Source organism: Exophiala oligosperma (genome assembly GCF_000835515.1).
Source record: "Exophiala oligosperma strain CBS 72588 unplaced genomic scaffold supercont1.12, whole genome shotgun sequence".
Lineage (NCBI taxonomy): Eukaryota > Fungi > Ascomycota > Eurotiomycetes > Chaetothyriales > Herpotrichiellaceae > Exophiala > Exophiala oligosperma.
The window spans coordinates 430,357-450,289 of NW_015622829.1; the positions used below are offsets into that span (position 1 = coordinate 430,357).

Below are 19,933 nucleotides of genomic sequence, written 5' to 3' on the forward strand. Positions count from 1 at the left end.
GATCAATGAATGAGTGGTCTTAGGGTTGAATCGTGATAAACAACGACCGACACATGTGATGAGACGGTGTTAGAACAGGACGGGGTACCCTACCATCCGCCGTAAGGATAGTACATGTACCTGAGTAAGCCTCAAATATGGCTTGAGAAAGGGGACCATACAGTACCCATGATGTATCATCATATTCATATGAAGCCTTGAGAGGCATCTAGGTAGGTACCTGAGGTGTGAGGTTGTACATTACAGTATGTACTCTGTAGTGCCAGTTTCGATAAGGCGGGGGCTGTAGCCTCACACTCTCTTCTTACCTGGGCCGTTTAGATTCCGCCAATCGTCTTCTTCGTATAGCGGGCATCTCTCGACTTCTACTCCGATACATGGTACTGCGGTAGTATTCAACGTGGTACTCTCTTCATCAATTTTCAAAACACTTGACATCTACCCACAACGTAGCACGAGGAGTATCTGTTATAATATACTACTCGATGCCATCTATACCAGGTCCTACCACCGAAGGGTCCAAAACATGGTCACCTGAACATCTTGTTGGTGATGACAACAATTCATCAGAAACGTGGAAGAAGATCCATACACATCTCAACTCGAATGAATTCCGTTCAGCCATCACGACTGCCTTTGAATTACCACCTGGGGACAATTTCACATACCACGCCACGGCTTCGGTGAATCTAGGTCAGGTCGATGCGGCCATCCACGCCGGTAGAGCGAACGGTTTACATGCGTGGTACGTCAAGTCGGCGCCGGCGTCGGTGTCTACGTCTACGTCCACATCAGACAGTCTTCCAGAGGACGGCGGCAACAAAAAACAACAGGAAGAGACAGATCGAGAGTCGTCGACTATCCCTGGATTTCCATCTCTACGGATTGCTGGGTACCCTCCCACCAACGACATACAAGCGTACATTTCAATCTTCGACCCCACGAAATCCGCCGCGAACAGTCTCAAATCTTTGTCGGCAAACGCAAAAAAGGGGTCTTTGAGGGCAACGGTCGCCGAGTATTTATCGAGCAAAAGATATTTGGATCCTTCGATCGTGGTGCCGAAATTGAAAGTACCTGCGTCTTCTCCAAAGTCTTCCGGCGGTGGCCAGCAAAATCCGGCTTTGGATTTCTGGGCGTACTCTTGTCTCGCGTTGGAATACGCCGGTCCCAACGCCGACACGGCACTCGTCCCTGCCTCGCATCACATGTTGCCGGTTTACATGCACCATTTCGGTTGCGTGGTACCTTCGTACGAGGCTTTACAAATCATCAAGAACCTCTCGACCAGCATCAGCACGAGCAGGAGTAACAACAACAACAACAACAATAGCAACAACAGCAGCAGCAGCAACATCAGCAACAGTGTACTCGACATGGGTAGTGGAAACGGTTATTGGACATTGATGTTACGAAAACTAGGTGTCGACGCAGTGGCCGTCGACAGCGGTCAGTCGAGGTGGCGCACCACCTGGATCCCCGACACCGTCGTCGCGGACGGGGTGCAGTACCTGCGCCGGAGGTCCGGTTGCCCCGACGTGGCCGTCCTGTTGCTCGTCTACCCCATCGTCGGGGGCGAATTCACACGAAAGGTCATCGAGGCGTACGCCGGCAGCGTGATCGTCGTCGCCGGCACCCAGAACGGCAACGGCTACACCGGGTTCAGGGACATGATGATAGACGAGTACATGGCCAGGGAGAAACCGGACTGGGAGAAGGTGGCTTCGGTGGCCCTGCCGAGTTTCGCGGGCAAGGACGATGCCTTGTTTGCGTTTCGGAGAAAGAAAAGAGACGACGTAGATAAAAGCATAAAATGAGTTGTGCCATTGATTTTTGTTGGTACATGATCCCCGTTTATCTAAATAAGAAAAAAGGGCAAGAAAGTGGCTTTTCGTGCTGCAAGAAACGACCTCTTGCAATGCCTCGTGCAGATCTGTCTGGTTCCGCAAAAAGGCTCAATTCTATAAACATGCGCATACCGGAAATCCGTCGTCGTCCCGCATGATGATCTCCATGTCCACCATCAGCCGCTGCTGCTGCTGCTGCAGCATCTATTCAAATAATGAACAAAAAGCTCCAGATCGTGTTCGCCCCCGGCTCTTCTTGTTCTATGCTCGAAAGTTGCGCCCAATTACATGCAAATAAAGAGGAGTGGTGGCTTGGAAATCGTCCGAGGAGAAGGAGGGACAAATCGGTCAAATTCATCTTCGAATCGTTTATTTGGCAATCTCAACACCACCGGTCTGGAAAAATATGTCAGTACAAGTCTGCCAGAAAATGGGGGAAAGGGATATCACTAACGGCTCCAAGGACACGCTGCGTTCAATCGTTAGCTATTGTTCTGATCAATTTGGATGTCGGGGAGAAGAAAACTCACCTTGATGTCACCGTAGATGGCGAATTGACCAGCGGTCAAAGTACCAACCATGAACAGACGAGCACCAATACCACCGTAGCTACCACGGAGACCGAGTTCCTTGGCGATCTTGATCAGTCGGCTAGTGGTGCTCTCACCGGGGAGACCCTTGGTCTTGTTGATCTTGGACAGCATAGTATCGGCGGGCTGAGAGACAATGGCGGCAGCGAAACCGGCAATCAAACCAGAACCCAAGTTGATGATAGTCTTGGTTCCATCCGAGGCAGTGTTCTTGTCGACAGATCGGTAGATGGTCTCGGCGACCTTCTCGTAGACGACGAACTTGGCCATGGTGTAAGGGACCTGCTTGAACAAGATGGGACCGAAACCGCTGTAGAAAGCACCGAAACCTTCCGTCTTCGCGATCTTGCTGAAACCAGAGACGAGACCGGAGGCGAAGGTAGGCTCGGACACGAGACGGATACGGGTGGCTTCGAGGGGGCAGAGGGCAATGTCGGCGAAGAATTCAGCGGCAGCGGAGGAGGCGAGGTAGACGGCGGTTCGGTTGTTGGCGGCGGTTTCGTAACCGAGCTGGTTGATACATTGTTGCTTGAAGAACTCGTATCCACCAAACTTGAAAGCACCTTGCAGGAAGTAACCAGCGAAGGTAGGGCCGACACCGGTCAACAGAGCGCCTGCGCCCTCGTTGGCAATGACTTTTCGGAAACCTCCGATCATGCCATTGTTGTACGTGACGGGGTCGAGCTGGATTCTGGTCTTGACGCTGAAGAGGAGAAGATTGTTAGGTCTCGCATGGTCGTGGAAGAAGGGTTTCGCGCTGGCAACTTACACATCGACGGGAGTGAGGCCACCGTGGGTGACGGCGCAACAGACAGCACCAGCGAAGGCCTGGAGAGAGATATCAGTGATGGTATCGACGACGAGGTGAAGCTAGCTTACGAATCTGCTGTAGAGGCCGAGACCAGAGAGCTTCTGAGGCTCGTTGGCCTTTGCGACCTGAACTGCGGCATCGAGCTTGGTCGAGCCGGTCGAGGATGGAGGAAGAGTGGCAGCCATTGCGAATGAGTGGAGATGAAGTGCAATGAAAGAAGACAGTAAAAGAGATCTAGCCTTTTTTTTCTATTCTAGAGACAAACAAATGTCTAGAGTTTGCAGCGACGGTGACGGTGACGGTGACAATGATGTACAGACAAAAATCTTTTTGAAAAAGGGATTTTGAACGAGTTTGAGGCGGCGACGGGCAAATTCGGACGCTGGAGCTGCTTTAGTCGCGCAACCGAGACTCGGCACGGCAACGGACCTTTTTGCAGCCAATGATTGTTCCACGATTCCGAGCATTTGCCGGGCATTGGTTTACAAACATATGTACACCTTGAGCCTCGATTTCCTCTGCGCCGACGTCAATGGATATACTCCGTATGCCTCATGTACGGAGTTCACCACAGCAACCTGATCTTCGATGATGCTGAGTCGTCGACTGCAGAACCTCTTCCAACGGCGACTCCTGAATAGATTCCAACCTCAGAAGACTCGACTTGCGATGGCGAGCGTTGTGGTCAACACGTCTCGATAGTCAGGCCAGGGCAATCATCATTCACTGAAGACCTTTCCTCTTGACTGCTCTTCGCTCCCGGTCGAAGTGGAAAAAAGAAGAAGGAACATGAAGATGGGGGGATAACAAAGATGGAACAGATGGATGGCTAGAGAAAGAGACGGACAGCATCATGCGCAGACACGACCGGAAGAGAACTGCTTTTTTTCCTGGCATTACTGGCCACTTTCAATCAACAATTCAAATACCTACCACAAATGCCAAGCTAGACCATCCCCAAGACTCTTCATCAGTTGGGACACATGACAAGAGCCAGCTGCGTCTCGAAAAGCACTCTTGGTAGGTGAACAACCCTTTGGGCAACAAGCAACCCAAGACATACCAGGATGTTCTTCTTTGACAGTAATCTGCGTCCAAGAGATCAACAAACAAGGGCTTTGTTGACCATGTCGAGCAGGCAGGGATGAGAAAACGTGGTAAGAAGATCTGAAAGGGTCCCTTTTTTCGATCATCACTTTCTCGTATTCCCAAAATAACAGTTCAGAGTTCATCGGCCCAGAGCGCGGCAGTTCATCACATCACAGATTGCCAGTGCAAAAAGGCGAACTCATCCACCCCCCAGAAAAACAATCAATAATGATCATCACCCGAGACAGCGGGAGTTTGCAAACTCTACTCGTGCTTGTCTTGAGGGAAGGGGGCTTTGGCCACATACCTGCCTTACCTAGCTTTGGTGGAAGATGCCTTGACCACGAGGTGATTTGATTAAACTTTTACTCGGACAGCAGAGCAATCTGAGGCACCGTTGGACATCGACAGCGAGATTGGGCACTGGGGTTGTTTACACCGCAGGGTCGTCTTTGCTCGGTTGATATTACTATGCCTGTGTTGTCAGTCAGATCTTGATCGTTGTGGGTTTTGGATGTTTGTGGTCCATGATGTGTTTGTTGTTGTTGCCGTTCCAAACTCACGCACAGATTCATATGATGAGCATTTCGCAATTTGGGTCTTTTTGTATAGCGTAAGAGATCCGAGATTAGTAGATGATGCAGTGCAGATCTTCCCACGAGCTCGTCATGTACTGAATCTGACTGGGCAGAGTATGATAAGAAAAACAACAACAATTCGGTCACGGTAATGAGTTTGGAGGACGGAATAGGGAGAAATAGCGAATGAACCACACACCTGGTAGTGTAGAGCCATGTAACGAGGTGTCTTGATCATGGAGGTTTAGGGTAATTGATCCTCAATCACATGTGAATTGCAGTACCAAAATGGGGGGGGGGATTACCTGGATCAGGGGACTCTGATAGTTGTCAGTACCGAGTTTTCTGTTGTGTTGTACCAAGGTAGGTTACGCAGGTACTTTGGGCTTTGGTGCCTCTGGTATCTGAGTTGGTACGAGTACGGAGTACGAGGGAGCACATACTGTACGAGTACCTTGTTCCCACTTCTTCGCCCGTATGTACTGTGTATGTATGTGGCTGAACGTCAATGGCACGAAAAGAACGCGACCTCGGGCTGTCAAGTCCATCACCACCCAACGAAATTTTCGGTGGTTGGCCTTGTCAGGGGACCATCTTTTTGACAGGTCGAGGCCAAAGACACGAGCCAACCACGATTTTCGGGGGGGTTTGTGCGCGTGCGAGAGTAGGTTGGGCCACTCTGAGAATGATGATGATGATGACAACGATAATAACAGTACTGAGAAAAACAACAACGAGACAGAAAATCGATGGGGTCGTAGAATTGTCAGTTGTGTCGAAACAAAACCATCATTGTGCTGCTGCAACTTGTCTGGCCATGATATCTGTGTGCAAACAGGTGATCGCATCGACCGAGACCCGTAAATGCCGGCGGTGCTCGATCTCTCTCGGCTCTTTTTTCCCTTTGAGATGTGGAAAAGAAAAGAAACCCCCACATCCAGGGGTCCAGGTCCATGTGTCGTGTACTCCGTACCAAGAGGCACACAGATACAAGTACCCATACATGAGTGTATCCATTGTACCCATCGTGCTCGAACCGTGGGTACTCGTACTGTGCTGGTACACTGACCAACATAGAGAGGATAGGGGCGAACCGAATGGTCGAGCTTCTTCTAGGTCAAAAACTAACAATACTAGCGGATACACAGGAATCCGGACTTCAAATGACACGTCTCTGATTCGACAAATCCAAGATGTTCCCATATTTACCCAAGGTACAGTACTGTACAGAGCACGGCCGTTGAGGGTACGAGAAACAGACGTTGAAGTTGACGTCCAGTCCGTCGAACGCCTTGACAGGCCCCTCCGCGACCTCCTCCTGGATCTCTTCTTGTCCTGCCCTGTGCTGTTGGGGGGCTGTCCACGTCTGGGACCGAAATTATGGTATGTAGGGTCGCAAAGAGAAGACAGGTCACCTGGCCGCCGGCATTTTCAGGGGTTGACCGTGGACCACCTGCCTACCTCCCCCCTCCCCCCAACCACTTACCCCCCTTTGCCCTGAGCAAGAAACAAACAAGAAAGAAGGCTGGGGGAACGAGAGAGAACAAGTTCGGGTGCGCAACAAATTCTTGTCATTTGGGCGGTGTGTTGTGGGTTGGTATCCCCTCAAACAACTGCAGAAGCCTATCTCGGGTGAAAATTGCCATGGGAGAGATGGCTCTGCTGTGTGTTCTCTCTCCCTCAGTCACCCTCTCCCAAAAGACCACAGAAAAAACCCATCTATAAAGTTTGTGTCCATATGAAGAATGATAAATTTTCCATTGTTGCTGTCGATAATAAATGTTCCCGCCTGTAGTAGCTCAGAGATGCTTCACCGCTGAAACATCCAAAAAGCCCCGTCCGGCGCCATACTAGAGAAAAGAAAAGAAGCACACGTTTGCAGTGACATAAGAAAAAAAGCCCACGCCGGCTCCAAATTTCCGTGGGACTACATCACATCATCATTATCACCTCGGTTCATCATAGTCCTCCCAAAGAGACAAGAAACTCCCGGGTCTAATGGCGGCGTTGATGGTAGTACTTGCGACCACCGTATTGGATACCACGGCGGATCGGGGTAGGAGCTACCTGATCAGCGGAAAGATCGCCCGATGGGTCGAACGACGTCGTCGTGGTCGTGGTCGTGGGTGGCTCGGCGGTCGTGGTGGGTGGCGCCGTGGTCGTGGGTCCCTCGGTGGTGGTGGTCGTGGTGGTCGTGGGTTCCTCGGTGGTGGTGGTCGTGGTGGTCGTGGGTCCCTCGGTGGTGGTGGTCGTGGTGGTCGTGGGTTCCTCGGTGGTGGTGGTCGTGGTGGTCGTGGGTCCCTCGGTGGTGGTGGTTGTGGTGGTCGTGGGTTGCTGCTCAGTCGTCGTCGTCGTCGTCACCACCGGAGGTGTGGTGGTCGAGGTCATGAACGTGGTAGACGTAGCCACGGACGTAGTCGAGCTGGTGGTAGCAACAGCCGGGACAACTTGGAAAACCAGAGGAATCGCACATCCGTTGAAGTCGGTGTCGACGACAAGGATGGTGTTTGATTGAGTCAAACAGAACTTGCGCTCGTCAAGGGTGATAAATCCAGAGGCGTCCATCAACCAGAAGCTCAAGGCAGGTGGGGTAGCGAAAGCCTCGAGAAGCTGATCGTTGTTGTTCGAGTCGGCGGCACCGATAAATCTGACATCAACCATGAGGTGAGAGTCATCATCGATGGAGAAGTTGTCGGCATCTGCCTGATCGCCGAGTTCACCGAAACCACCGTTCTTGAAGTTAAGGTATTGGACAGCACGCTTCTGGTTACCAGGGGTTGAAGCAGAGACCGAGAAACCGGTCATCTCTGGGGCGGCAGTGAAGCTACCAGAGGTGCTGGAAGATGAGGCAGATGATGTAGTAGAGCTGCTAGAAGAAGCGCTGCTTGCTGCGGACGAGGTCGACGAAGCGCTAGAAGCTGACGAGCTGCTGGACGAAGCAGCCGAGCTAGTGGAAGCGGCCGAGCTGGACGACGAGGCGGCTGAGCTAGAGGAGGCTGCCGAGCTGCTTGATGAAGCCGCTGAGCTTGTTGAGGCTGCCGAGCTGCTAGAGGCAGCAGAGCTCGAGGACGCTGCTGAGCTTGACGATGAGGCGGCTGAGCTAGTTGAAGCAGCTGAGCTAGTTGAAGCAGCCGAGCTGGACGAAGCCGCCGAGCTAGACGACGCTGCAGAGCTAGATGAAGCCGCAGAGCTAGATGAAGCTGCCGAGCTAGATGATGCTGCCGAGCTGCTGGATGAAGCCGCCGAGCTAGATGATGCTGCGGAGCTTGACGTTGCTGCTGCGCTGCTGGATGAGGCTGCTGAGCTAGACGAGGCCGCGGAGCTGCTTGACGAGGCTGCGGAGCTAGATGAGGCCGCAGAACTGCTGGTGGACGAGATCATGCTTGATGTCGACGAAGGCGCGGCAGTGGTGCTGGTCATCATGCTGCTGGAAGATGTGCTCATCATGCTAGTGGTGGTCGTGGTCGCTGAGAATCAGTCAGTAAAGGAAAAAATGTAGCGGATAAAACGACTTACATGGCAGGGTAAAGACAACAGTAAGGATGATAGGGTTGCAGAAGAATGGAGTCTCTTGGGCGCTGAAAAGGATAAAGATGTTGCTAGAGTCGGTAACACAGAATCCATTGTTCTCAACGTCAATGACCAGAGTGTTGTCAGACGCGATCGAGAAGGTCGCGAGTGTGGTGGGTGGCGTGGGGGTAAGCTGGAATGCAATGTAGGAGAAGGTGTAGTCCGAGTCAACAAACTGTCCTCCAGAGGTCAAGAAACCATTGGTATCGATGTAGAACTGAGCGGCAAGGTCCTGGTCGCTAACAAGGACAGCATCCTCGCCGGCAAAGGCAACATAAGTGATTGCTCGCTTTCGGTACTTGGCATTGGTGTTGGAGATCAGGTAGAAAGGTCCAATGGCAGGAGTGCTGACGGCACTGGTGCTGGATGACGAAGCCGAGCTGGTGGTGCTGCTAGAGCTAGATGCGCTGCTAGCACTGCTGGCCGAGCTGCTGGAGCTACTTGCCGAGCTGGCCGAGCTGCTAGAACTGCTCGAGCTGCTTGCTGAGGACGCAGAGCTGGAGCTGGAGCTGCTAGAGCTGCTCGCAGATGAGGCAGAGCTGGAAGAGCTAGAGCTGCTAGAGCTGCTCGCAGATGAGGCAGAGCTGGAAGAGCTAGAGCTTGACGAGCTGCTGGCAGACGAAGCAGAGCTGGAAGAGCTGGAGGAGCTTGAGGAGCTGCTGGCGCCAGTGGAGGTCGAGCCGCCGATTGGTCCGCCAGTGCTCGTGGCCGAGGAGATGCTTGAGGTCGAGGTTGCAGTGGTTGAACCACCAACTGGGCCACCAGTGCTGGTGATCGTGTTCGTGACAGTCTCGGTGACGGTGAACCAATCTTGCCACTCCTTGGTGTTGGTGTTGCTCGGGTTACCCCAGTCTTGCCACGCAAAAGGATCACCGCCATCTGAAGGACCCGATCCATGGCCTGGCTTAGGGAACCATCCCCAGTTAGGGCCGGTAGGCATTGGCACGGGGCTGGCTGTGGTGGGTGCTTGTCGGCTGCAGGGCACAGTGTAGTAGATGGTCTTCGTGATGGTAGTCGTGAAGTCGATGATCTCACGAGGTCTGTGGCAACCACGGGTGACATACGCATACCATGGCTGAGGAGCGATGGTGATGGTCTCGGCAGCAGCAGTGATCACACGAGCCGGCTGGGTCATGGTGAAGGTGAAAGTGTAGGTACCAGCGGTGGGAGCAACCCATCTGGTGGAGAGAGGAGCAACAGTGGTCGATGTAACGGGCGGTGCAGGGAGCGAGATCCAGGTCTCTTCGTATCCCAAGCACTTAGCTCCGAAAGGACCAGCACGGCATTCGGTAACGTCGACGACCTGTCTGCGGCTGCCATCCTTCTGGACACCACAAGTGTTGCAAAGACCGCTACCGTCATAACCTGGGATGGCCAACGGACCAAGCTGGTTGTATGGGGCGTAGAAGTCTTTTGCGATGGTGAGGTAAACAGGAGTGGGTGCTGGAACGTAAACAGTGCCGTTGATGGTGGCAGTGGGTGCTGGAGTAACATATTTCGTGAAGGTCGTAGACCAGACTGACACGGTAACTTCCTGCTGGGTGGAGGTGACCAGTGTGCTGGAGGCGGTCTTTCCATCCCAGGCGTCGGGGATGGTGGTGCTAACAAAGGCCCATGTGTTGTATGGGTACTTCGTAATGCAAGAGCCACGGAAGCAAGCTGTGGTGGGCTCGCAAGTCGAGACAGACTGATACTGGCTGGTCACAGTGATGGGTGACACCGTGCTGCTGCCGGTGGCTTGCGGGCAAGGAGTGATGGTAGCGAGTGGTTCAGCGAGTGCAACGCCGGCCATCAAAGCGGCCGCGCCAAACGAGAAAAGCATGTTGAAAGAGTGTAACGAATGACTTCTTGGTAAAGAATGGATGAAGGAAAAATCCTTCGGATTATAACGAGGGAATGGATGACCTGTGCTGATGCAAGTGGTGGTGAAGAAGAGGCTGGGAGGAAGGAGCGCGCGTTCATGGCTATATACCAAGGACGTCCATGCTCATTTCGTGTTGTCCTAACCAGACGAACATAAAGGAGGCCTTCGAGTGGGTTTGTTGTGGGGTGGCCCTCATGGGAAGGCCACGCCGTGATCAGACACTGGACATCATCCCTACCAACACTCGAAGCATGGCTCATCAGGTCCACCAGCGGAGCGCAGACACACTGATCCCAGGCGCCGACGCCAGCCCGGGCATGGACCATCTGCTAAACTCTCCCGTGGCTGGATTTACCGGACTCAAGCACTGAGCAACCAGTGCATCAACCACTCGTAAGGCGCGTTCGACGCCCGTACCTGAAAACGACAGCGGCACTGAGACCGACATTGGCATATCTGGCAGTGCTGTCCAATTTCCCGCTGGTGTTGATGACGGATAGGCCTGTCCGAGAGGCATCTCCGCCCAATCCCATAGCATCAGTGAAATCTTTAAGGAGGGAATGATGTGTATGACAGGAAGTGGGGAACAACATGTTAGTGTCTTTCCAATGAGACCTACCTTTGACGGAAAAACACCCTCTGTCGTACCCATACCTTTTGCCAGCAGATATGCCTTATCGACGATCACAAGGAAAAGAGGCAGGGAACTCCTCACAGGCCTAGAGACTGTGTGTTGAGTCCGAAGATTATCATCCTCACCTCGGAGATCTTTCTTCATGAGGAGTGACCCGGCCCGCTCCGCCACAGCGCAGATATATACGAGTGCAGTCGCGAATTTTACGCCTTGGGACCAAAACCTGCCAGACCATTGCCCACCAGCACTTCACACATCGTCAATTCGATAGATTGCTGCTTTCCCATCTGGCAAACAATCCTATTGTGGGCGATTCCATTTGACGTGTAACCGTAGATTGGAATGGAAGATTGGAATCGAGTATTGTGGTGATAGATTGGGATCTCAGATCTGACGACAAATGATGAACTGGTTAGGGAAGTGGCGGAACTGAGAATTGACACGGGCCTGGCCGACCACTTTGAAGCTGTCAGTTTCGAATGGCCAAGGACTCGGGCACAAATGTCCCGCGTATGAAATTGCCAGATGGTACGGAATACCGTACAATCTCACAACGCTTCAGGGCACGGTGTGCAGATTGGTGTAGCTGCCAGTGTCACACGAAGAAACTTTTATCCTCCTTGAGGTTGGAAGAAAGACTCTTGGCAGGTCTCCAGCCCAGTCTATTCTGGGCTTAGCGGTCACGACGCGTCAGGAAAAATTACCAGCGGCCCATTACAATACGCGGTATCAAACACTCACTACACAGGAGAGCATGGACTGGTGTTCACCACTGCCATGTGTCAGGACCGCCAGTGCCTCCTTTTCTGGGGACTTCCAGCCTCTGATACGTCCAGCAGACGCGACGAGGCTCCTGCTGCCTCTCCTGGCTCATGTCGAAAGTGGACATTCTCCTTACTCTGTCTATGCGTCAGGGACGACTTCAATCATTCTTCACGCGATGTGTCTGTTGTTATCTGTTCCCTACCTACCGTAGTACGCACGGCAGCCACACTATGTCTTGATACGACCTTTTGACCTCCACCTCAGACGCCTCACGTCCTCGGTGATGGTTGTGGCGACCGGCGATCGGCTTCAAGCGTGAGAACAGACGAGTCTGGTCTCAGCAATCAAGCTCTCCTCCAAAGGTGAGTCCTCTCTGTCTGGGACAGTGTGGGTTTGAACGACCTAGCTGCGTGTGGCACATGCTTGATTTCCTCATCGAGCATTTTGAAGCCATCAGCTATGAGATCTTCCTCCCTTCTCCCATCTTGGCGATGCCCTGCCAGCCTCCCTGCTTCCCTCTGGTGGTCGTCTGTCAAGGCTGTTGGGGACTACATTGACGCTCGGTCATGCCTTATAAGCCCTTGAGTCGTCCTTCGAAGCGAGTGTCATTGTATGGCCACAAACTCAAATTGCAAACAGCCACCACAAACTCTGCCCCCTTTCAATTACAGAACAGCCTTCTCAAGTCTCCTTCTGCGACTATACATTGGCTCAATCTGCTTTGCGAGTCCAAGCTTTTGTTGACCCCTCCCAAACTGCAAACGAGTGGTTCGTCTCTGACATCGCTGCTGTTATTATAGCAAACACCGGTTTGATCACCGACAGCTACTATCGTGATTGCCAATTACCTTGCCTCGTGGTGCGGTGATATGCCGATATTCCAGATCTAGCTTGGTTGGAAATCGTGAGACCAATCTCCAGCATGTCGACTTTACCTCTCGAAACCCACAGCCGCCGGTGGGAGCGCAAAAACTCACAAAGCTGGCGGCAACCTCGTTGTTCCCAACGATCACACCGACCCATACTCATTGCCATAGCCTGCATCTTGTGTATAGGAATATGGCACCAGAGTCGCTCCACTGGCTCCTCATTGTCTCCGAACAGACATGACCTCACCGAGGACGACTTAGAATCTTTGACTTGGAATGGGCGCAGGTCATTGCCGGAAGATGCAGACTGGCCTCTCAGAGCGCCATCCGTGGATAGGGCACATCCAAAGAACTTCAGGCCAGATATTGAGCATGTTGTTGCGGGCGCTGCAGATCCAGATGAGAATCAGAATGTCATCATCGAAGACAAACCTGAAGGCCGCCTTTATCCTGAGGGCATCGAAATTGAGCAAGCTCCAGTTGCTGAGTCGGTCCCCGACAGCCTCACCAATGAGCCAGAAATCGTGGTCATAACGGGAGATGGCTCCCCCGATGGGATAGTCGAGCAACAAGATGCAGAGGAGCCGATGGAATTGTTGCAAAAGGGTCCGGTGGCCGTGCAAGCAAATCTTGACCCCGAGACTGAAAAGTCACCATTGATTTCATCGCCAGACCAGCCCGTGAAGGAGAAAGTCATCGAAGCAGAACCGCTCGACCACCTGACACTTGAGGAGAAGGCCGATAGTCTGCCGGAGGTAGTGCACATACCTTTCGAGGACGCCGTCAAGGACGAGGTCTTGCAAGGGTGGGAGGACGATTGGGTGGCGCATGCCTCTTACGACCCCAGTAAATGGGGGAAACTTGAAGAGCCCAAAATTGACATAGTATATCTCTGTAAGCGATTGGTGAACGCCGACCTTTCGTGATCATGACTGACATGCATAGGGGTCAACGGATCTGAGGAGGCCTTTCAGAAAACAAAACGTCCGTATGAAGAAAATTCCGTCCTCAATGACGAAGAGGGGAAATGGATCAATTCTCACGGAATCAATCGGTATCGAGATTGGGACGAACTTCGATACTCCCTTCGCAGTGTTGAACGATACGCCGCGCAGTTCCGGAATAAAATTCAGATTGTCGTGAACTCTGTCGATGGAAGCGTAGCGGGCAAGCAGGTCCCCAGCTGGCTCAACGACGAGCCAATAACGAAGGATGTGGTACAAATCATGGCACAGGAAGAATTCTTCGACCGCGAAAAACATGCTTGCCTGCCGACATTCAATTCCCTGACAATCGAAAATCAACTCTTCAACACCCCCTCGGAAACAGATTTTGTAAGTCTTTTGCCGGATATACCAGTTCCTTGCTAATAGTATATAGCTGTATGCCCTGTCTGATGATATGCTGCTCGGCAAGGAGCATGCAGCTTCCGATATCTACTCTCCATTATTTGGTCCGGTGATGGGCTTCAAGAGCAACGCTTACAGTACAACACAGCCACCGAACGAAGTCGACGCGCACCGGTTTGGCGAAAAGCCATATCTCATCTACACATCGTGGTTACTCAACCGAAGATTTGGCATTCGGAAGCGGAAGGGTCAGGGGCACTTTGGACACGCTTTGTCTCGAAACATCATGCGGGAGGCCATATCTTCATTCCCAGGTCCCGAATTGCAGAGCGCTTGCAAACGATTTCGAGGGGAGCCCGGCTTTCAACTGTACTCCTGGTACGCCACGTTCCATTATCTCATCGAAAGACACCGAGAAGCATTACTCTGGAGTTATATCATGCTACGGAATGACGTCGACGACGATGGCAACCTATCGTGGGAAGAAAGACAGACAATTATGCAGGATCTGGAAGCCGGCATGGTCAACGAAGGTCGAAACACATTCCGCAAGCGAAACTATTACCATGTGAATCAACTCCTACAGAAGGCCGGCCTAGAATCTCCCAAAGTCAACACAGACATCCTCTGGACTTCGTTGGACGGACCAGCTGCAATCCAAAACGCGAATTGTATCGAGTTCGACGTGAACGAGTGTCTGGCCCCAGGGTTTTCGGTGTCATCGACAGACGCCCGCACGAAAAACCCGGTCTTTTCAACAGCGACTATATTCGATCGTCTTGCAAGACAAGAACCCAAGTGTGGAGATTGCTTGCTGAAACTGATATTGAACAAAAAACCAAAGGGTCTGGCGCCTCTACTTCCCCGAGCCAATACTCAAGCCAAGCAGAGGGAACTGGTAATCAAAGCCGTCATGCGCTACCGATTTTCCATCATCCACCCGGACGCATTGTTTGTCATGGTGACAGACGCCGAACAAGTCGATAGCACTTTGGTAAGCCGATATGTTCGAGGAAAGAAAGAGCTGGCAGGCCAATTGTGTTTGAACGATGATGTTACCACGACCGACAACCAGGAGCTGAACGATGTCAAACAAGCCATGACTGAGCTGTACCAGGGACTCTTTCCAGACAAAAGCCCATATGAGAAGTGACGGCCACGCGATCGTCACTTGACGAGGTTATGACATGAATTGCTTTTTTTGATTAGCGAGGAGTCTGGCCATTAGAATGTGATACCATGGCATCTATATAGATAGACATAGACAGAAAATTCCTTGAAATAAATGTTGATGACTACTTGGGGGCAGGAAGGAGTAACAGCCCCAACGACACCCCTCGTCCGGGACGAGAAGCAGCCAATATTCGGACCCGTGTTCCTGGTCTATACTGGTTGTTTCCTAGTGTTTCCGGGTTAGTCCCTCCCGGCGGGTGTCTTTTCCACCTTATACAATAGGAGCCTACTGTAAGGAGCATGCAGAGGTCGGAGGAGTCTTACCTACAATCCTTCCTCCTCAGAGAGACTAAAACAAGGTACTGTGGATCAGGCGTTCGCGTAGTCTCTCGCGCACATTAGCCGTAGCCATATCTTTGGGCCAGGCAGGCCCATGTCTTTCCTGCCATACATGAACAAACAACAAAGCATGAACACAGCAGGCCCAACGGCCTGACGACCTTTACTTCCTCTAAATGACCAGGTTTGACCCAAGCAGCCAACCGCGTTTCATCCTTCGTTGACCTTCGCCCCTTTGTGACAAGTTTACTATTTCATTATTAGGAGGGCATTATAACTTCAATTGATCCGAGCCTCTTCGCCTATATCAAATCGTCATCCCCTCCTCCCTCATTACGGCCATACTGCAAGCCTTGGGCCACCCGGCAATATGGAAGAAAACCACAAGGAAACACCAACAGAGGTCAAGGCGATCATGAAGCAATATCGGGAATACAAGCAAAGAATTACGGAACAGGATGCATTTGTGGATGTAATAAATATCAAGGACTAATCGTTGGTCTTGTGCTCACAATGCTGATGTTGGTGCAGGAACTCGTCAAGGCGGTCACACGCAAGGAGCAAGAATATCATGACCTCAAGGCCGACCTCCTGGATCAGACAGAGAGCCGCCGGAGATGGCAGAAGCGTGCCTTGGACGTCGAAGACCGCATAGCAAGCGACCCTGTTACCATTGTCTCGCGAAGGGCATTCGTGCTGACGGAAAGAACCAGACCAGTGTACAGTATGTCCTCGTACTCATCGACGGAAACCAGCACTTCTTCCAACCACATTTCCTTCGGATGGGGGCCGCAGGCGCCGATGAGGCTGTCAAGAGATTCGTGGCCGAGGTGAAGGACTTTGCGAGAGCGCAACACAAGAGCGACTTGCCGGAGGGCATAGACACGGTAACGCATGTTTTCGCTGACATTGGTCAGTTGGCGCATGACCTCTCAGTGGCGAAACTCCTCCCGGAGCCGGACACGCTATGGACATTCATCCAGGAAGTCTCCAAGGTCGACCCCGGCATGACAATCACCGACTGTGGTTCCGGGCACGGGGCGGTAGATACCAAGCTGAAATGTGTGAACCAGTTGCCCAGTGCTCTATCGTCAATCAATCCTTTGTTTTGCTGATTCTTCTTTCTCTAGACTACTACGAGCTTTTCTTGGAAAACTGCCACTGTAGGCACGTTTTCCTGGCTCTGGGCCAACGATCAGAGTACTACAAAGTCCTGGAGCTGTACGGCGACGACGATTATACCAAACTTAAGACAACACTCATCCGTCCAGCGCATGGATTTGCCGAGAATTACAACATCCCATTCCATACCATCGAGCTTTCCATGCTCAACACTGTACAAAACAACACCGAGGGAATACCCCCGAATGACAAAACTTACCCCGTCCGATCAGCTCAATGGAATGATACCAGCAGTCTGCACGCTCCAGTGAACACATCTAATCCCACGTCCAATAGAGCAGACAGGCAAGCGCCGTCCCGCCATGATAAAGCACCACTTCTAAACTCGACCACCACCACCACCACCACCCCCCAAACACGACCAGAAGTGAAGGCCACCCCGAAAGGGTCGCCAGCAAATGGCACTTTGGTGGTCAACGGCGTCAATGGTAGCCTCCCGGAAGAACTTGACAATGAGAGTCTACTCGGCGTTGTCAAGCTGGATTCGGCACATCCTTCATCGCAAACCAGGAAAGCTGCCGGTGAGCAGAGTTGGGAGGCGAACATCACTGAGAACAACTACACTCCGGCACCGATACAAGAGCCATGGGGCGAGACCACGAATGGTACCACCAATGGCTCCTACGACGAAGAAGACACCAACACGGAAGACATTCCAAGAAGTCGAGCACACACCCGAAGAGGCGAGAGGGGTGGTGCTGGCAAACGATGGCCACAGCCACTTCTGAGCCAGGAACGTCGACTTGCAAACAACAGCAACTTCCAACGGCCTGGAGTCCAATCTCCGAAACAACAATTCGAGGGATCTTGGGACGACATGTTGAAGGAAGACGAGAAACGGGGCGTGTCACAGGCCCTGTCGGACCAGCAGCGGCCAGGCTCCAGCGCGAGCAGTCTCGCCGCTTCCGCATTCACGAAAAAGGTCCCCAGCACGCCGGAGCCTAACCCGGAGCGACGACCGATCTGTGCACCAATTGCGTTGAACAGATTCGACCAGAGGATCGACATGAAACTGCCAAAGCCTTCCTCCGAGGACCAAGAACTATGCGACCTTCGAACGCGGAACAAAAAATTGTGTAACGAACATCATCTGCGTTCGGCCTGCGCCGATGAAAATTGTAAGTACGATCATGCGTCCATCACAGAAGGGGTCTATCTCGCACTGAGAATCAAGGCTCGCAGGCTTGCTTGCAGCATTGGTTCTGGCTGCCGACGTCACGACTGTTTCGCGAGCCACCATTGTCCAAATGTGTCACACTCGTCTACGTGCGGAAGACACAACTGTAACTTTGCAGGCAAAGGCATGCATGAAGTGACGGACCTTCAAATCGTAAGACTGATTGAGCCAAAAAGTACAAATGGGTCTTGAAGATACCACCAAAAACATGATCATCGAATTATCTCAAAGCAGGGCCGGACATTCCCTCCACAATCATTTCTGGGTCTTTTCCCCCGGGCGGAGGGCGTCGTGTTCCGTAATGAATAAAAGTCTTTTCTCTTGAGGGAGTGGGCCTATTGGTCGAGGCATGAGCTGGCCACGAGGCTGAGATATTCTGTGCCTCACTTGTCATCTCTTAGGAAGATGGCGGAACCCAGCCTGAGGGCCAGCTTGGTGTTTTGCTTGATGGGATTCACGGCCTGAGACCTTTCATAAATAAATCTGTGAGCATAGGGCGGCCTGTTTCTGCTGGAAGGCTTTAGGGCCTTGACAAAGAAATGTCGATCAAAAATACCCACCAGCTTCACGAGCGCCCAAAAAGCAACTTTGTCCGAATCCAATGGAGCGAAGGAGTGGTCAATTAAGACCACGCATGGCAGCTGAATTCACAATGTGAGAATGCAGACTTTTTGGTTCGAAGACTAAAAGCGAATGTTAGTTTCTTGATTGTCGAGACGGCCAGATCAGAGTGAAACGTACCAGGTTCTGTCTCTCGCTATGTAGCCGTCAACAAAGCCCTTTTTTTGTGGCATCCGAGTGACGGCCCTGGCTGGCTAACCAAGCGCAAATAATTGAGTGAGTCTAGGAGTCTCTTGTCGTGGGTCTCGTGCCAGCAAAAAATATCTGGTTGATTTCCATGCAGCCGGGCACGGTGGATTGCCACGCTCGAAAAAACGGCTTGATGCGACGCTTGACCAGCGTGATGAGCATCGATCGTAGCGCAACGAAGACCAGTGACTTCAATCCGGTCGCGTCCTGTGTGCTTCTCTCGCCCGGTCTCATTGTGTTCATTCGCATCAATCTCTGTCCATCTTGTCTCCGTCTCCGTCTCCTTTTCGGTGCCTGTCGACGCTTCGGCTCCTACTCCTCGACTTGCTCCGGCTGCGGCTCCTCGCACCACCACGAGCACCACCGCCGCCGCCGCGACGTTCGTTCCCCTTGCCTCCTCCTCCTCCTCCTCCGGGGCCACCTCGGCCGCCCTTGTTGTCTTTGGGCGGTGGTCTCACGAACGCGTAGTCGACCGAGATGGTCTGATCGAGAAGTTTTGCCCCGTTGAGTGCCTTGATGGCAGCCGCGGCTTCGACTTGTGTGGGATACTCGATGAGTACGTAGCCCTGAAAAATGGAAAAATGTCAGTGTGTGTTTGTGTCTCTTTGGCTGCGAGGCGTCTGGACACCTCCAGCACATGGTCATACCTTGACGTATCCTGTCCTTCGATCCAAGTTGAGATGTAGGTTCTTGATGTCACCGTACTCGGCGAACAAGTCGGTAATGTCCTCCTCGGTGGCTTCTTCGTGGATGTTTGTCGCGATCACGATCCAACCCTCGATGCTGCGGACCGCCACGGCGTTCTGGACGGTGCGCGCCTCGGACCCCGCGTTGCTGTTGGCTTTCGTGGTCTCTTCGGTCGTCGGCGACGATGTGCCGCCGACGGTCTTGGGGTCATCTGATACTGCCGGGGGCGCGGCATCAATCTCCATTTCTGTAGACATGGGTGAGGTGCGCGGCGCAAGAAGGAGAATGGGAAATCGTTGTCTGGTTGGTACGAGGAGGTCGAGTAGGGCGGGGAGAGGTATCGCGCGCGAGACGAAAGAAAAGTTCCCAAAAAGGAGGTGGGGAGGACAACGCGTATTGAGGAGGGCGGAAGGGGTGGTCACTGTATGTCGTCGTGGCAGTGGTGTTGGCGACGCACCGGCATGTGGTTGTTCGTAGTTGGCGGGCGCCCAAAAAGGTGAAGTCTGCGTGTCTGCGTGCCAAGGTTTAGTTGAATCTGCTCACAGCTCACCCCGGATAGGGAAGGAGGGTGATGCCTCCCTATATATGCTCACCCACCC

The 19,933-nt window shown here is 52.5% G+C and overlaps 6 protein-coding genes across 6 annotated transcripts; 3 read left to right on the plus strand and 3 right to left on the minus strand.

Moving 5' to 3' along the window:
* Positions 1–430: 430 nt before the first annotated feature.
* Positions 431–1,817, plus strand: PV06_10306 (uncharacterized protein; the record flags this gene model as incomplete). Its single annotated transcript, XM_016411842.1, has 1 exon — positions 431–1,817. Exon 1 carries the CDS (start codon positions 486–488, stop codon positions 1,815–1,817), a length of 1,332 nt encoding a protein of 443 aa, XP_016257883.1. The 5' UTR covers positions 431–485.
* Positions 1,802–3,605, minus strand: PV06_10307 (uncharacterized protein). Its single transcript, XM_016411843.1, has 5 exons — positions 3,317–3,605; positions 3,207–3,265; positions 2,378–3,140; positions 2,302–2,316; positions 1,802–2,243 (listed from the first exon to the last, which is right to left on the minus strand). The coding sequence occupies exons 1-5, from the start codon at positions 3,431–3,433 to the stop codon at positions 2,217–2,219; spliced, it is 981 nt and encodes a 326-aa protein (XP_016257884.1). The 5' UTR covers positions 3,434–3,605; the 3' UTR covers positions 1,802–2,216.
* Positions 3,606–6,463: 2,858 nt separating this feature from the next.
* On the minus strand, positions 6,464–11,545 carry PV06_10308 (uncharacterized protein). Its single transcript, XM_016411844.1, has 2 exons — positions 8,432–11,545; positions 6,464–8,382 (listed from the first exon to the last, which is right to left on the minus strand). Exons 1-2 carry the CDS (start codon positions 10,305–10,307, stop codon positions 6,911–6,913), a joined length of 3,348 nt encoding a protein of 1,115 aa, XP_016257885.1. The 5' UTR covers positions 10,308–11,545; the 3' UTR covers positions 6,464–6,910.
* An 810-nt stretch (positions 11,546–12,355) lies between these two features.
* PV06_10309 (uncharacterized protein) lies at positions 12,356–15,225 on the plus strand. The gene is made up of 3 exons (XM_016411845.1): positions 12,356–13,511; positions 13,563–13,951; positions 13,998–15,225. The coding sequence occupies exons 1-3, from the start codon at positions 12,671–12,673 to the stop codon at positions 15,117–15,119; spliced, it is 2,352 nt and encodes a 783-aa protein (XP_016257886.1). The 5' UTR covers positions 12,356–12,670; the 3' UTR covers positions 15,120–15,225.
* A 623-nt stretch (positions 15,226–15,848) lies between these two features.
* On the plus strand, positions 15,849–18,477 carry PV06_10310 (uncharacterized protein; the record flags this gene model as incomplete). Its single annotated transcript, XM_016411846.1, has 4 exons — positions 15,849–15,950; positions 16,010–16,132; positions 16,192–16,540; positions 16,609–18,477. The coding sequence occupies 4 exons, from the start codon at positions 15,849–15,851 to the stop codon at positions 18,027–18,029; spliced, it is 1,995 nt and encodes a 664-aa protein (XP_016257887.1). The 3' UTR covers positions 18,030–18,477.
* Positions 17,629–19,866, minus strand: PV06_10311 (uncharacterized protein). The gene is made up of 3 exons (XM_016411847.1): positions 19,295–19,866; positions 18,579–19,213; positions 17,629–18,520 (listed from the first exon to the last, which is right to left on the minus strand). Exons 1-2 carry the CDS (start codon positions 19,589–19,591, stop codon positions 18,896–18,898), a joined length of 615 nt encoding a protein of 204 aa, XP_016257888.1. The 5' UTR covers positions 19,592–19,866; the 3' UTR covers positions 17,629–18,520; positions 18,579–18,895.
* Positions 19,867–19,933: the final 67 nt, after the last annotated feature.